General features: G+C 44.5%; 1 protein-coding gene across 1 annotated transcript; it reads left to right on the forward strand.

Annotated features, from left to right (window-relative positions):
- The first annotated feature begins 98 nt into the window (after window positions 1-98).
- Window positions 99-6475, forward strand: LOC136767332 (cell surface glycoprotein 1-like). The gene is made up of 3 exons (XM_066721100.1): window positions 99-129; window positions 4440-5126; window positions 5391-6475. The coding sequence occupies exons 1-3, from the start codon at window positions 99-101 to the stop codon at window positions 6473-6475; spliced, it is 1803 nt and encodes a 600-aa protein (XP_066577197.1).
- The last annotated feature ends 9564 nt before the right edge of the window (window positions 6476-16039 follow it).

The following is a 16039-nucleotide window of genomic DNA, read 5'->3' on the forward strand; positions in this document are numbered from 1 at the left end:
CAATCAATCAATCAGATTCCAAACTCTCCACCGTGGCCAAGACCAAAGAGCTGTCCAAGGATGTCAGGGACAAGATTGTAGACCTACACAAGGCTGGAATGGGCTACAAGACCATCGCCAAGCAGCTTGGTGAGAAAGTGACAACAGCTGGTGCGATCATTCGCAAATGACAGAAACACAAAATAACTGTCAGTCTCCCTCGGTCTGGGGCTCCATGCAAGATCTCACCTCGTGGAGTTTCAATGATCATGAGAACGGTGAGGAATCAGCCCAGAACTGAAATCCTGCAGCGCCCGAAAGGTCCCCCTGCTCAAGAAAGCACATGAACATCTGAATGATTCAGAGGAGAACTGGGTGAAAGTGTTGTGGTCAGATGAGACCAAAATCGAGCTCTTTGGCATCAACTCAACTCGCCATGTTTGGAGGAGGAGGAATGACCCCAAGAACACCATCCCCACCGTCAAACATGGAGGTGGAAACATTATGCTTTGGGGGTGGGACAGGACAACTGCACCGCATCAAAGGGACGATGGACGGGGCCATGTACCGTCAAATCTTGGGTGAGAACCTCCTTCCCTCAGCCAGGGCATTGAAAATGGGTCGTGGATGGGTATTCCAGCATGACAATGACCCAAAACACACAGCCAAGGCAACAAAGGAGTGGCTCAAGAAGAAGCACATTAAGGTCCTGGAGCAGCCTAGCCAGTCTCCAGACCTTAATCCCATAGAAAATCTGTGGAGGGAGCTGAAGGTTCCAGTTGCCAAACGTCAGCCTCGAAACCTTAATGACTTGGAGAGGATCTGCAAAGAGGAGTGGGACAAAATCCCTCCTGAGATGTGTGCAAACCTGGTGTCCAACTACAAGAAACGTCTGACCTCTGTGATTGCCAACAAGGGTTTTGCCACCAAGTACTAAGTCGAAGGGGTCAAATACTTATTTCCCTCATTAACATGCAAATCAATGAATAACTTTTTTGAAATGCGTTCTTCTGGATTTTTTTGTTGTTATTCTTTCTCTCACTGTTAAAATATACCTACCATTAAAATTATAGACTGATCATTTCTTTGTCAGTGGGCAAACGTACAAAATCAGCAGGGGATCAAATACTTTTTTCCCCCACTGTGTCACTCAAAATACACCCATGAAAAAAGTACAGACTGGGGAAATACATTTGTTTTAAAGGATATTATGTTTTTATCTGGGGGTCTGTTTGATTGTTTTGACTGTCACGACGTCTATTCAACCATAGTAGTTGTATTCTTGTTGATCCACGTCGCAACCAGATTTTAACCATGAAACAAAGTTGAAATTACGTCGAGTGCCTGCTGGGAACCCTCCCAACCCTACACACAATGTTGCCACAACGTTGTACAGCTGTGTGTTCACTGTGTTGCTGACTAGCAGCTTCCATTCCATACTGCTTGTTGCAGAATGGCGCCAAATCAGCTGCTTTTTGGCGAGAGACTAATAACAATGTTGCAAAAATACTACACGTGGGCCTCTTCAGATTCTCTTACACTTTTACACTTTCATGTAAATGAAAGTAATCTGTAATCTGTTACTCTTTAAAGTATCTGTAATCAGACTACTCATCCGACAGGAGTGACTGTAACATACATAACGTAATGCCGCTACTTGTATTCCATTACTCTCCCACCCTGTTGACACCAACAGGTGTCACTTTAAACTGTTACCAGTATTTATGTATTAATAGCAAGAGGACATGTCACTCTAGTCAATCAATACATTTCTTACAGTATGAATTAAGAAGTGTCTTCTGATGGTCTGATTCTGTGTGCATTTTATTATTATTATTATTATTATTATTATTATTATTATTATATTATAGCTCAGGGGAAAGGGACAGAGGGGTGAACAATATAAACAACACAAGTACTAACAATGTAAAAGCAAGTTGTACGATGAAAACTAGTTAAAATAGTGCGATTTAACAGCCACACAATTAATACGATAAAATCCTTATACAAGTTTACACTTAACTTAAACCCTACTGTTAAGAATAATTAAAATGCTCTGATTTATGAAATTATTAATTCAAATTATTAGTATTTTTAACAGTAGGGGTTTTAAGTATAAAATTGTATATGGATTTTATTACCCTATTAAGGAACTAACTTTTTATCAGTTACACAATTTAAAGATTCAAATGTAATCAAATTACTTCAATTACGGGTTCAATTAAGTAGAACCAGGGTTGAGAGCACTATAACCACACAAAGATGCATCAAACTGTGATTTTATTAATTGTGTGTGTTATGCCTGTTCTTTAAATTAGACACTATACTATAGTTGTCAACACTTAGAAAAGTTAATAGCAGACAATTAAACAGTCACAACTTCAGATGATAGTTGAGACATTTGCACTTTCAACATTAGATTACAGTACAACCTCTATACAGTCCTGAGGATCATTCACTTCACCAGAGTCTAATGTGAATATTTGTATTGTGGTTTCTCTGAAGATGGAGATGTAACAAGTTGAGTGACAAGTGCACGGATCGGGGGTCCTGGCATCGGGAATGTAACTTAAATGTGCACCTGGAGCTCCATGGGATGCCAATCAAAGAAGAGTTAGCACAAAAAAAAGAAAAAGAAAAAGGTGGTCAATGTCTAATCAACTAGAAGGGTATGATGCTGCTCAGTGCAGTGTTGTTAATTTTAAAAGTTACATATTTTTATGTTAAACATTATACCACATTTGTTCTGTTAAATCCTCTTTTTGTAACAATTCATCAAATGTATGAATATATGTGGAAGCCACTGTGTGTGTATCTATAAATTTACTTATTTTGATGTTGATCTGTGCAGTGTTAATGACACAAATGATTTCATGCTTGTATTTCTTCTTAAATCATAGTTTTGTTACCGAGTAAACACTGTTGGAATGACCTGAAAATTGATTAAAAAAAAAGTTAGTTATGTAAATTCCTTCCTTCCATTCAGCCTGTCTGTGTGTCTGCAGACCCTCTCTCTCTCACTCACTCACACACACAAACTCCCAAAAGCCACTTAGTCACCTGTAATGCAATAGACATGTATTTATTGATGCCATTAGATTTCACTTTCTGATGTATTAAATATTTGTTTAGGATTAACCTTTATTTCCTTCTTCCAAACCCAAGACTTGTAGAGTGTATTTTCTTGTACAGCTCCTCCAATAGCCTGGCCCCAATTTCCTGAACCCTGTCAAAAGATGTCCATATACCCCCCTCCCCAAAATAACGAATCTCTTTAATGCTCATGTATGAAAAATCCTGTCCTATGTGGGCTGTGTGAAATACAGCTGCATATTAATATAGATCAATATATTGCTGGAATAAAGTAATAGAGTACCATTGACCGAGTAAATCCTCTTTAGATTCATACATGGTATAATTGTAAACAGAACTATTTAATCTTGCATGAAATTCAAGGGTTTGGAGAGTTACATTCCTGCAGCTTGTTATATTGTGACTGAAGAGACGTTGTTAATGTTTTATATAAACTGTATTATGTTTTATATTAATAATATGCAGACCAAGCAAAGTAAATGTATTATGGTAGCACAACCATTTTGCAAGTTGTTCAGGGCATACCCTCTAGTAAATTATATGTAAAGGAGCACATATCAATAATACAAGTGTCACGAGTGGCAGTGAACACTGGGTCCGACGTAGTCTGCTACGCCACCCCAATTTAATTATGCGAGATGGGGACTCGCTAGCACTCCACTAACTCCCCGTGCAGGTTCTGCAAAAATCCCAGGATATACACCTCAGACGCTACCAGTAAATCAGAGATATTTCAAGTCTGGCCGTCCCCTCAATAAATCACTCCTACAATTAAAATGCCTTTAAATCAACTGGGCCTTAAAAGTCACTAAAACCTATACAAAAGCTAAACATACAAAAAGTAAACTATCTTAAACCCGGCTCGGTCTCGATTCTGTCCCGGCTAGAGGTTCCCACGTCCTCACAGCCCGTCCATCCGTACCAGCAGCAGCAATCAAAGGGACAGAGGGAGAAAAGAAGAAGGGTCTCACAAAGAGGACACGCTCGCTCACTGGTCAGGACTGCAACCCACCAGCTCACAGGTTTTAAACTCATCCCTCTCACCCTCCGCTGCTGCTCCGGAACCAACCTATAAAGTAAACCCGATCGTACATACAGCCAGTCTGAACCAATTCAATGCGTCTCGCCAGTTATAATCCTCTATACCGTCTTTGCAGTGTCCAGCCGCTGGAGTGTCGCTGCACGGCTCCCGGTCTGCAGAGACCCGCTCTGACCCTACGAGGAGTTCGTGTCTACTGGCCGACCCCCTCACAGCCGACACCCCCCCACAGACGACCCCCTCACAGCCGATACCCCCTCACAGCCGACCCCCTCACAACCAACACCCCCTCACAGCTGACCCCCTCACAGCCGACAACCCCTCACAGCCGACCCCCTCACAGCTGACACCCCCACAGACGACCCCCTCACAGCCGACACCCCCTCACAGCCGACCCCCTCACAGCCGACAACCCCTCACAGCCGACCCCCTCACAGCCGATACCCCCTCACAGCCGACCCCCTCACAGCCGACACCCCCTCACAGCCGACCCCCTCAGAGCCGACCCCCCCACAGCCGACACCCCCACAGCCGCCCCCCTCAGAGCCGACACTCCCTCACAGCCGACACCCCCACAGCCGCCCCCCTCAGAGCCGACACTCCCTCACAGCCGACACCCCCACAGCCGACCCCCTCACAGCCGACACCCCCTCACAGCCGACCCCCTCAGAGCCGACACCCCCACAGCCGACACCCCCACAGCCGACCCCCTCAGAGCCGACACTCCCTCACAGCCGACACCCCCACAGCCGACACTCACTCACAGCCGACACCCCCACAGCCGACCCCCTCACAGCCGACCCCCTCACAGCCGACACCCCCTCACAGCTGACACCCCCACAGCCGACCCCCTCAGAGCCGACACCCCCTCACAGCCGACCCCCTCACAGCCGACCCCCTCACAGCCGACACCCCCTCACAGCTGACACCCCCACAGCCGACCCCCTCACAGCCGACACCCCCTCACAGCCGACATCCCCACAGCCGACCCCCTCACAGCCGACACCCCCTCACAGCTGACACCCCCACAGCCGACCCCCTCACAGCCGACCCCCTCACAGCTGACACCCCCACAGCCGACCCCCTCAGAGCCGACACCCCCTCACAGCCGACCCCCTCACAGCTGACACCCCCTCACAGCCGACACCCCCACAGCCGACCCCCTCACAGCCGACCCCCTCACAGCCGACACCCCCACAGCCGACCCCCTCAGAGCCGACACCCCCTCACAGCCGACATCCCCACAGCCGACCCCCTCAGAGCTGACACCCCCCCACAGCCGACACCCCCTCACAGCTGACACCCCCCCACAGCCGACCCCCTCACAGCCGACCCCCTCACAGCCGACACCCCCTCACAGCTGACACCCCCACAGCCGACCCCCTCAGAGCCGACACCCCCTCACAGCCGACCCCCTCAGAGCCGACACCCCCACAGCCGACCCCCTCAGAGCCGACACCCCCTCACAGCCGACCCCCTCACAGCCGACACCCCCTCACAGCCGACACCCCCTCAGAGCCGACCCCCTCACAGCCGACACCCCCTCACAGCCGACCCCCTCAGAGCCGACACCCCCACAGCCGCCCCCCTCAGAGCCGACACTCCCTCACAGCCGACACCCCCACAGCCGACCCCCTCAGAGCCGACACTCCCTCACAGCCGACACCCCCACAGCCGACCCCCTCACAGCCGACACCCCCTCACAGCCGACCCCCTCAGAGCCGACACCCCCACAGCCGACACCCCCACAGCCGACCCCCTCAGATCCGACACCCCCTCACAGCTGACACCCCCACAGCCGACCCCCTCAGAGCCGACACCCCCTCACAGCTGACACCCCCTCACAGCCGACCCCCTCACAGCCGACCCCCCCTCACAGCCGACACCCCCTCACAGCTGACACCCCCTCACAGCCGACCCCCTCACAGCCGACACCCCCTCACAGCTGACACCCCCACAGCCGACCCCCTCAGAGCCGACACCCCCTCACAGCCGACCCCCTCAGAGCCGACACCCCCACAGCCGACACCCCCACAGCCGACCCCCTCAGAGCCGACACTCCCTCACAGCCGACATCCCCACAGCCGACCCCCTCACAGCCGACACCCCCTCAGAGCCGACCCCCTCAGAGCCGACACCCCCACAGCCGACCCCCTCAGAGCCGACACCCCCACAGCCGACACCCCCACAGCCGACCCCCTCAGAGCCGACACTCCCTCACAGCCGACATCCCCACAGCCGACCCCCTCACAGCCGACACCCCCTCAGAGCCGACCCCCTCAGAGCCGACACCCCCACAGCCGACCCCCTCAGAGCCGACACCCCCACAGCCGACACCCCCACAGCCGACCCCCTCACAGCTGACACCCCCTCACAGCCGACCCCCTCACAGCCGACACCCCCTCACAGCTGACACCCCCACAGCCGACCCCCTCAGAGCCGACACCCCCACAGCCGACACCCCCACAGCCGACCCCCTCACAGCTGACACCCCCTCACAGCCGACCCCCTCACAGCCGACACCCCCTCACAGCTGACACCCCCACAGCCGACCCCCTCAGAGCCGACACCCCCTCACAGCCGACCCCCTCAGAGCCGACACTCCCTCACAGCCGACACCCCCTCACAGCCGACCCCCTCAGAGCCGACACTCCCTCACAGCCGACACCCCCACAGCCGACACTCCTCCGCAACCCGTCCTGCGGTCACTGTCCCTGCTGTCCCGAAAGCCGTGTCTCTCACACTCCGCTGTCCTGCTCTGTCCCGGCCAGCGCCGCCTTCACCCTCTGCTGGGATAACAGGTGTGACAGCAGTGAGTGAAGGCCGGGCGCCGCTCAGTGATTCAGGTGAGTCGCGCAGTGATCACAGTCCCGCAGATTCAACCATGTTAAATTTGTGAAAAAGAATTAAACAATACAATCAGTGAAAACAACCAATTAGTGAAGGAATAAAAGAACTTGGTGAATAATAAGAATTAAATCAAGTAAATAATAACAATAAAAGTGCAATAAAAGTAAAAAATGTGGAGCCTTGGCACCTTCTGTGACACAAGTGTGGGCAATATATATATATATATATATATATATATATATATATATATATATATATATATATATATATATATATATATGATTATATGTAAAATAAATGTGCATCAATGTGTTGGGCTATAATGGGGTGATTTATTTTGTTTATATAGACAAACATGTAGAGAAACATGTTTATTATTTTTTATGTATAGGAAACCTGTTTGTTGTCTTTCTTTTTATGTTTGAGTTACTTTGCAAATAAGGAAACAATTCTTAAAAGCTTTTTTATATTATATTTTATACCTTACTCTAATCGATATGAATAGGTTTCCTTCCACTGCAGTGTTATGCAGCTGCTATCGTTTCTATATTGCCTGACTTGGGAGGGTATCGTTTTTCAGGGGGGGTGAAAACTGCATTATTTCATTATTGTTTATTTCCAGATGTTGTTGATATGTTAACCAGATAACTGACATGACCATTTATACATCAACTAGATGTATTTCTGTTTAGCATATTTATGTTGTATGTGGTTGGGTATATTTTGACTGAATGTAGACCCCGTCTCTCTCATGGGAAGTAGTACAGTGGTATATAAAAGGGTCATTTGGGTGTAGGAGTGAGGAAGGGGAAGGTCTGTATTGTCTTGAGGCCTTGCTGTGAGCTTAAAACAGTGCAGTTTTTGTTTTAATTGTTTTTGAATATAAGATGTCTGTACAACAAAAAGTTGATTATAACCTCAATGAAGCAATAAGACTCTTCTGTACGCAATAAAGAGACTGCATAATCGTGTCTTTGTCTCTCTCCTTTTGGGGTGTCTCTCCCTTTTTTACAGTTAATTCTTTCCTATGTTTATTTTGATAAATACCTGCAAGTGTTTTTCAAATTCTGTTGCTATTTGTGGTATCTTATATTTGCTTCTTACATAATGAAGAGGGAGCTACATTTAGTGAATACTGTCAATAGACATTGCTATCTTATTACAGAACCCAGTTTGAGTTTTCTTGTACTATTTATTATATTATTATGTATTTCTTGGCAGATGCTCTTATCCAGGGTGACTTACAAAACATAAAAGCAATACAAAGTGCACATATACAGTACAGTTCAAAGCATAATGCAATTTACAAATTCCAATTTACACAAGTGTATAGGAAATATACAGTAAACAATACGAGTCCTAGATCCTAGATAGTAAAAGCTAGTAAGTGCAGGTAACATGAAGAGCTGTGGGAAAGGAGGCATAGGGGAAATCAAAATAAACGAGTACTAGTAATGCAAAGCAAGGGGTATTTCAAAACTTTGTTGAATGCTGTCTTGACTTCAGTAGAAAGGTTGTTCCACCACTTAGGGTTCAGGGATGAGAAGGAGCGGCTCTGGAGGAAGGAGAGTGGAGAGGAGGCAGAGTTAGTCTTCTGGCACTGGAGGAGCGCAGTGGTCTGGAGGGGATGTATGGAGAGACGAGTGTCTGAAGGTATCTCGGTGCAGTGTGGTCAAGACAGCGGTAGGTGAGGGTCAATGTCTTGAACTGAATGCGTGCCGCTATCGGGAGCCAGTGGAGGGAGCAGAGCAGTGGAGTAGCGTGTGTGAACCGGGGCAGAGAGACACCAGACGAGCCGCAGAGTTCTGGATGAGCTGGAGCGGCGGGTAGTGGACGCAGGCAGGTCGGCCAGGAGGGAGTTGCAGTAGTCCAGGCGGGAGAGGACCAGGGACTGGACGAGTAGCTGAGTTGGTGAGGAAGAGTCGAATTCGGCGTATGTTGCTCAGGAAGAATCTGCAGGTGCATGTCAGTGTGGTGATGTGCTGGGTGTAGGAGAGCGCAGGATCCAGGGTGACTCCTAAGTTTTTAGTGGAAGAAGGAGAGAGTGTGGTGGATTCCAAGGGGATCGAGATGGGGAGGTCAGCAGAAGGTGAGGAGAGTGGGGGTAGAAAGAGGAGATCCGATGAAAAGGACATCACCTAATATTAAATATTAAAATGAAAAGGACATCATCCAAAATAATACATGTCTGAGTGGCCCAGTCAAAGTCCTGACTTGAATCCTATGGAGAATCTGTTGAATGACATGCAAACTGCTGTTCTTAAGCAACTGAAGAGAGCTTGAGCAAATCTGCCAAAAACAATGGGTAACAATTTCAGCAAGTTAGTGTGCAAAGTTAGTAGAGATTTGCCCAAAAATACTTACAGCTGGAGGTGCTTCCACCCAATATTGAGTTGACAGGAATGAATACTAATGCAATCAACATATGTTTGTAAGTCACTGAATATATATATTCCTCTGGATATTTATTTGAAATGTTTTGTGTTCGAGTTACAATACAATTAATATAGTTGTGACATTGAGACTTGGGAGAGTCCTTATTCAAATTCCCTTTAAAAGGATCAAGGAAGGAAAATATGCAACTGGTACAATGGTCTTCTAGAACAGGGATTCCCAGACTAGTCCTGGAGTCACCCCTACCCAACTGAGATCTTAATAGTCATGTCACAAAGTCATCAGGTGCATGAATCGGGTAAACTAGATTGATTATCTCACAATTAAGCAAGACAGGTAAAAGGTTTGATGTAAGCCAGAGCATCCAAGAATATTGGGTGCTAAAGGGGCAACACACAGCCACCAGACTCTGTCCCTAGAGCAAGGGAAATAGATATTACTAAATCAAATAGCCTACAACATAGATTTATAATAAATACGATTAATACAGTACACACTAATATATAGTGATTACACACAGCAAATCAGATTAAATAAATCATCATCAGTCGATATAAAAGAAACAACCCCCACCAAGGTTAGTGTGTCTGGCCCTTTCCTAATCCACATGCTGTGCGATTAATCAGGGTAGACATTAACATTAACCACATCAAACTAGAGGAGCTTTTCCTGATCAGCAGGGACACACGCACCCTGGGACACAAATGGAAATTGAGCTTTAAGACATTCAAGATGGAAAACAGGAGACACTTCTTCACACAGAGAGTTGTCACAATCTGGAACAAACTCCCCAGCGATGTGGTTGAAGCTGAAAACTTAGGAACATTTGAAAATACACTAGATGGGATACTTGGTTATTAATGGTCTCCTCTCGTTTATAAACCTTCTTATGTTCTTATGATAGTGTAACCCACTCTGCCCACACTGTTCTTTAGACACAGCAACTGAAAATCCACTACAAGAGTTTGTGTTGATCAGCAAACTGGGAAAAATGAGGAAAACAACTGATTCAGCTGGACAAACCCTGAAATCATGTTTATCTGAAGAATTCCTCTCTGCTCTCTCACCAGATGATCACTAAATTAATCACAAAATACAATTATCGATAGACATTATGGGGAAAAAGGGTGCAAATAATGTCATACCTTTCAACAGATCTTCATGGATTCAATGTTCATAAATGCAGTGGATTTGGAGTATCAAAGAAAGAATGCACATGGCTCAATTAACTAATTTAGTTGGTCAAGTGAAAATAAATAAAAAATGACTTTTTTATAATTATTATTCATTTATTTAATGTCTTGTTTTGTTCAACTATTTTAAGTAATTCTCATCTGTCAATTTATCTTAAGTTATAGTAAAAGCAACACATATGTTTTTAAGTAATATTATTATTAAGTAATATTTCTCTTTGCATATAAGGGAAACAATCAAAATAGGTCAAGCACAGGTGGATTGAAAATGATGACATTTTAAAACAGGTAAATAACAAACAATGTACACGTAATCAGAAAACACACACACAATAAAGTCCTTAAAGCGGTGGCACATGATGGAGCTCTGCTGGTGCACAGAAACAGCACAAACCTGCTCTTTTGGTCAGTGTGTTACTCTCGCATCCAATGGCAGAGAGGAGCACCAGCAGGCGATGTCCATAATGGGCACTTCATCTTCAGGAATGAAAACACTCCCATCCTTTGCTTTTGTAAATCCACGAGTAAAGAAACAGCATGAATCCTCTTCAGTGTCCTCAGTTCTTCCCAATCCCTATATTATTAAAGTAAGAGCCACACACGTCTTTTCCTGTTGTTAGCAACCACTATATTAAACTATACTTTACTCTCACTATCAGTGCAGGTGAAAATAAAAAACGCAGAACTAAAATGGAGGCAGATCTAAACACCATTTGTGACTGGGTGTTACATATACAATTTGTGTAATATAATTGTTTAAACTTTTGTGTTTGTTTATTGTCTAATAACACCACTAAAAAGAAACCCAAGAATATGATATGAAAGCGAGAAATAACATTAAAAGATGCATCAAGACACAAACAAGTAACTTTGTCAGACAGTAGATCCACTTCTTTCCTCTGGCACCATCTCACACGTACACAAGTTGTGCGGAGGCTGTTGGCCACCTTGTAACACAAGCAGTTTGGCGTTTTGTTTCGCTACCAGGTGCAGATATAATATTCTTCCCCAGCAAAGGGGGTTTGTCTCTCACTCCTCTATACAGACTGTCTTCCGCAGGATCAAGGGGTTCGGGGGTGTCCGGTAGGTTTCGGCAATTTCCGGAACAGCATGTGGAAAAACCACTGTTATATTTCATGATTTGTGGACTTAGTATAAAATACTCACCTTAAATGTTGGAAAGAAACATTAAAATATATAATATTAGATCAGTACAGCAACATTACATAACAGCTGTGCAGTCAGAAGGGGAAGGGGAAGCCAATACTATGTTACATGTTATAGCTCTACCTATAAGGTAAGCATTTATAATAATTTTGCACTTATGTTGTAAGTCGCCCTGGATAAGGGCCAAGAAATAATAATAATAATAATAATAATAATAATAATAATAATAATAATAATAATGATAATAATAATAATAATAATCTTTAAATTGTGATAAGTTTTTGCTCTAACTCTACTCTATGAAATAGTATATCATTGTGTTCTATTTGTATGTTTATCATTACATTGCCAGTTATTCTGAAGCATTGCTGGATTCTCCTCTTTTGTAGCTATCTAATTAGACTCAGCTCGAGTGCCCTCCGCTGCGAGCACCATTAGCTGGAAACAGCAGCAGTAGCTCTCCAGTCTACTAGCAGCGTTAGGACAGGCCACAGTCCTGCTGTCTTATACATAGTATATATATACAGCGAGTACAGGCAAGACGCATGCACCACCGCAACACAATGCAATAACAAACAAACTATATACAGGGCGGCCTCATAAGGCAACGTACCTGGAGGCCGGATGACAGACCCTGGGAACACATTGACAGGCTGTCCAGTTCGTGTGGGTGCTCAACTGGAAGGCATAGTCCAATATGAAGGGAAACACGGTTCAAAGAGCTCCATCCAGGATGCGCTAATGGGCAGACTGGGAATAGAGATCAGGAGCAGTAAGTGTATGGACAGGGCGTGTAACTCACTCATGCATTTTGGTGATTTCCAGCAAAAACACAGTCTTCATGCGATCCTGCTCAGGGGCCAGGCCCAGAGCTGAAGCAGGCCCGGGTTGGGATGCCCGAGCGTGCCCTGCACCTGGGACAACAAGTCCCTTGCACTAGGAGCTGCCAGGGCTCTACATACAGGAGGGGGCTCAGGTCTGCAAACCAGAGTCTGTGAGGCAACCGGAACTGACACTTGTTCTCACCTGATCTTCTCCAGGACCACTGGGACAAGGGGGAACGGTGGCAATGTAGAGAAGGCAGCGCGGCCACATGTGAGCTAGCACGTCGATCCCGTAACTGCCGCTCTGCCGTAATGGGTCTATAGTTGTTGTATCATAAGCGGGTGGAGGCACCATTCCAGAAACCAGGACAATTCCATCTCTTCCTCGGGTAGGTCCCTCGGGCTGTAAAGGGGGCATCAGGGGAGGAGGAGAGAGAGGAGGTCCGCCTGGAGTGACTGGAGACATCCTTGCCTGTTACCACTGCTGTGTTGTGCATCTGAACCAGCACATGTCTGTCCACATGGCAGAAAATGACACAATCTAAGGAGTACTGCCTGTAACTCCAGGATGTTGATGGATGGTCTTTTATTTATTTTTAACAATTTCATGTTTATGTTCACTATACTTTTTAACAGCCTTGTTACAGACAGTAGACAACGAAAGACCCAGCACTTCAAACACTGAGCTTTTTAGGTTATACTTTTCACATCATTTTATACATATATCTCGCCAAGATGTGTGCTGTTAAAATATGTGGCTATAGCTTATTCAGACCATCCTGTGTAAAGTATTTTAAAAAAAGGACACATTCCTCGGTGAGTGAGTGCATTTTTTCATTAGTTCGAAAGATGGAGCCGTTGGAATAATGTACAAGAGTGTGTGTGTGTTGGACAGTCTAGTATTTGTCAGCCTAATGATTTAAGAGCATGTTGTAGTAAGGCCTGGTTGCTATAAACTAACTATATAAAATTTGTTTTGAATAAATGTAACTTAGTTAACTTTAAGCTAACCTTAAGTGTACGGCATGAAAGAAGAAAGAAAACAATGCTAAACAATGGCATTTGTTTTTTCTACGCAACTAGTTAGCTAGCTACTAATACTATGTATGTTTTCAAGAAAGAATTATCAACTCTGTTATTCTGATTGAGTTTACTAAGGTATTTTTAGAAGCTAAAAGAGAGAGAAGGAGATGAGGGGACCCTGAATTGAGTCCAAATATGTGCATGTGATTAAGTGCACAACTGCTCGTTTGCATGATTAAGCCCATGGCATCAAAATCTCACTACAGCCAGGTTCCCAAGCTAAGTAGGCAACCCTGTAAAAGATAAGTTATTGCTAAGAAACATTCATTAACTAGAGCATCAATATTGATACAGTATACAGCATTTCATATATTCACTGCCAGGTAGGAGCCTTAAGAAGCCACTTTGAATATAATTATGGCAATAATTTATCTGTGATTGAAGAGAGATCACTCTTGGATGTCTGTAAATTGCAATTTATTATTCTCCCCGTTAACCAGAACAAAGAGATGTCATACAGGGTTTGCAGCAGACAAATGTATTAACACCTCAGAGGCCTGTGTCACAGTCTCACCTGCTATTCCTTCAACTCACCACCAGAGGTCTCTCTCTCCCGATTATTAATCTCTGTGTTTCTTTCTCTCAGTTCCCGGATCACTCAGTCACATTACATTCCTTTTATTCACATGCACTTGTTCTGTCTTTCTCCTCTCCCCATTGGTCTTTCACCCTTTACCCAGTCATCCCTTTCTCCCTAAAACACAGTATATAAACCCCTTTGTTCCTTTGTATAATCGCTAACTCTTGTCTTCTCTTCTGAAACATTTCTGAGCATTCTTCCTTGTTTACCGACCATGTTTAGACTCCTGTTTTCCTGTCCCTGACCACCTCTTTTGGATCTCCCAGTTTAACCTGTTTGCCTGATCGAGCGACCCTGAACTGTTCCTGTTTTCTCTTCTGGATTTCCCCTCTTGGATTGTTTGCCTTTCTGCTTCGCTACTAGGAGCCTGCACTTGGATCTATACACCTTGCCTTGGAGAAATGTTACAGCCTGGTTGAAAAGTTTTTGTTCCAAACTGAATATAAGTGGCACTGACATTAATGCACATTATGGCTAACCTTATAAAATCTGCATAATACTGTGGATCTCCTTTTTTGCATCTGTATTGTCACTGGTCACAATATAATCTCAGTTTTTACATAAGAGAATATGAAAACTGATGTAATCAAATAGTCCTTTTCAAAATAGTTTGGTCTTATCTTCTCCTGACTCTACCTTTCTTTTTTACGATCTATCTCTCATCTCTCTCTTCCTCTCTGTCTCAATGCAGACACACACACGCACACACACACAGAAGAAGAGATTGTGCAGCTTTAATAAAAGTATTTTTGCCAACAGGTCCCTCTGTATGTATTTAATCATAGATCATGAGTTTGTGTGACTGTAGTGTATAACTTTGGTTGTGTTTAGAAGTAATTTTGGTATGAATTGCTGTAAATAAAAGAAGAACAAATCTGGACCTCACTAATTTCTAAACCCTGGCTACAGCCCTGCATGCTGGGAGTTGTATTTGTGTAATGAGCTGTAGTAGCACAATGCTGGAAGATGTAGTAGCCAACATTTGAAAATAAAAGGACCTGAAGATCACAGACAAACCTATTGGCAAGCAGGAGTATAGCCTTTTCCTCTATGATTTAATGATTTATTCTGCAGTAGTATTAACACATAGTTATTTCATGTTTTCATTTAAGATGATGATAGTGATTAAGAGATTGAAACGGGTATGCAAGTGCTTAGAAGACGTCTGCAGTTAAACGGTATGGTTGCTATATTTCTACTGTTTTTACAATGTCCTTTAAAGGAGAAGGGGCAACTAGCAGGGCACGAAGTCTGCTATACCCCAGGGTCCTAATCTAAAACAGTTAAAATCGCCTTTAATTATCTGGGCGATAAAATAGTAAACTACAACACTAAACACTACAAAAGCTAAAAACTACAAAAATAACTATACTAAAATCCTGTACTAAAATCCTAAAACTAAACCCTACAATCATACACAACAGCAAAGAATCAGACCAGCGATACTAAAACATGAAAAATAAATAGTCCTGATTCAATCCAATGGCAATGATAATGCAAGTCCCGAGTTGGCCCTAATGAAAGGCTCCTGTTCGGGCCAGGGATGTAGGTCCCTCCTTCCGGCACTCCTCCCCAATCGGACCCACGCATCAGTGCAGCTGGAAATCAAAACAGAGAAGAGAAAACACACGTGAGAATAAAATGAAAACAATCCAACAATTCATAATCAATTAGTGATAATAACAAAGTGATAAACCAATTAGTGAATAAATAAGGAAAGAAAAAAAGAATAAAAAAGAGTACATAATTGAAAGTGAAATTAAGAGATACACAAAAACCCTTGGCACCCTTTGCGACACTTATTAACATTGTCAATTATTATTGTAATACAGAATTC

Source organism: Amia ocellicauda, chromosome 14, assembly GCF_036373705.1.
Source record: "Amia ocellicauda isolate fAmiCal2 chromosome 14, fAmiCal2.hap1, whole genome shotgun sequence".
Taxonomy (NCBI): Eukaryota; Metazoa; Chordata; class Actinopteri; order Amiiformes; family Amiidae; genus Amia; species Amia ocellicauda.

Bases quoted from the DNA above. Each gene is read 5' to 3' on its own strand.
- LOC136767332 (XM_066721100.1), top strand. From the start codon at position 99: ATGGGCTACAAGACCATCGCCAAGCAGCTTG. The intron at 130-4,439 runs GTGAGAAAGTGA...AACCCCTCACAG, and splicing joins GACCATCGCCAAGCAGCTTG to CCGACCCCCTCACAGCTGAC. The intron at 5,127-5,390 runs GCTGACACCCCC...ACCCCCCCACAG, and splicing joins ACAGCCGACACCCCCTCACA to CCGACACCCCCTCACAGCTG.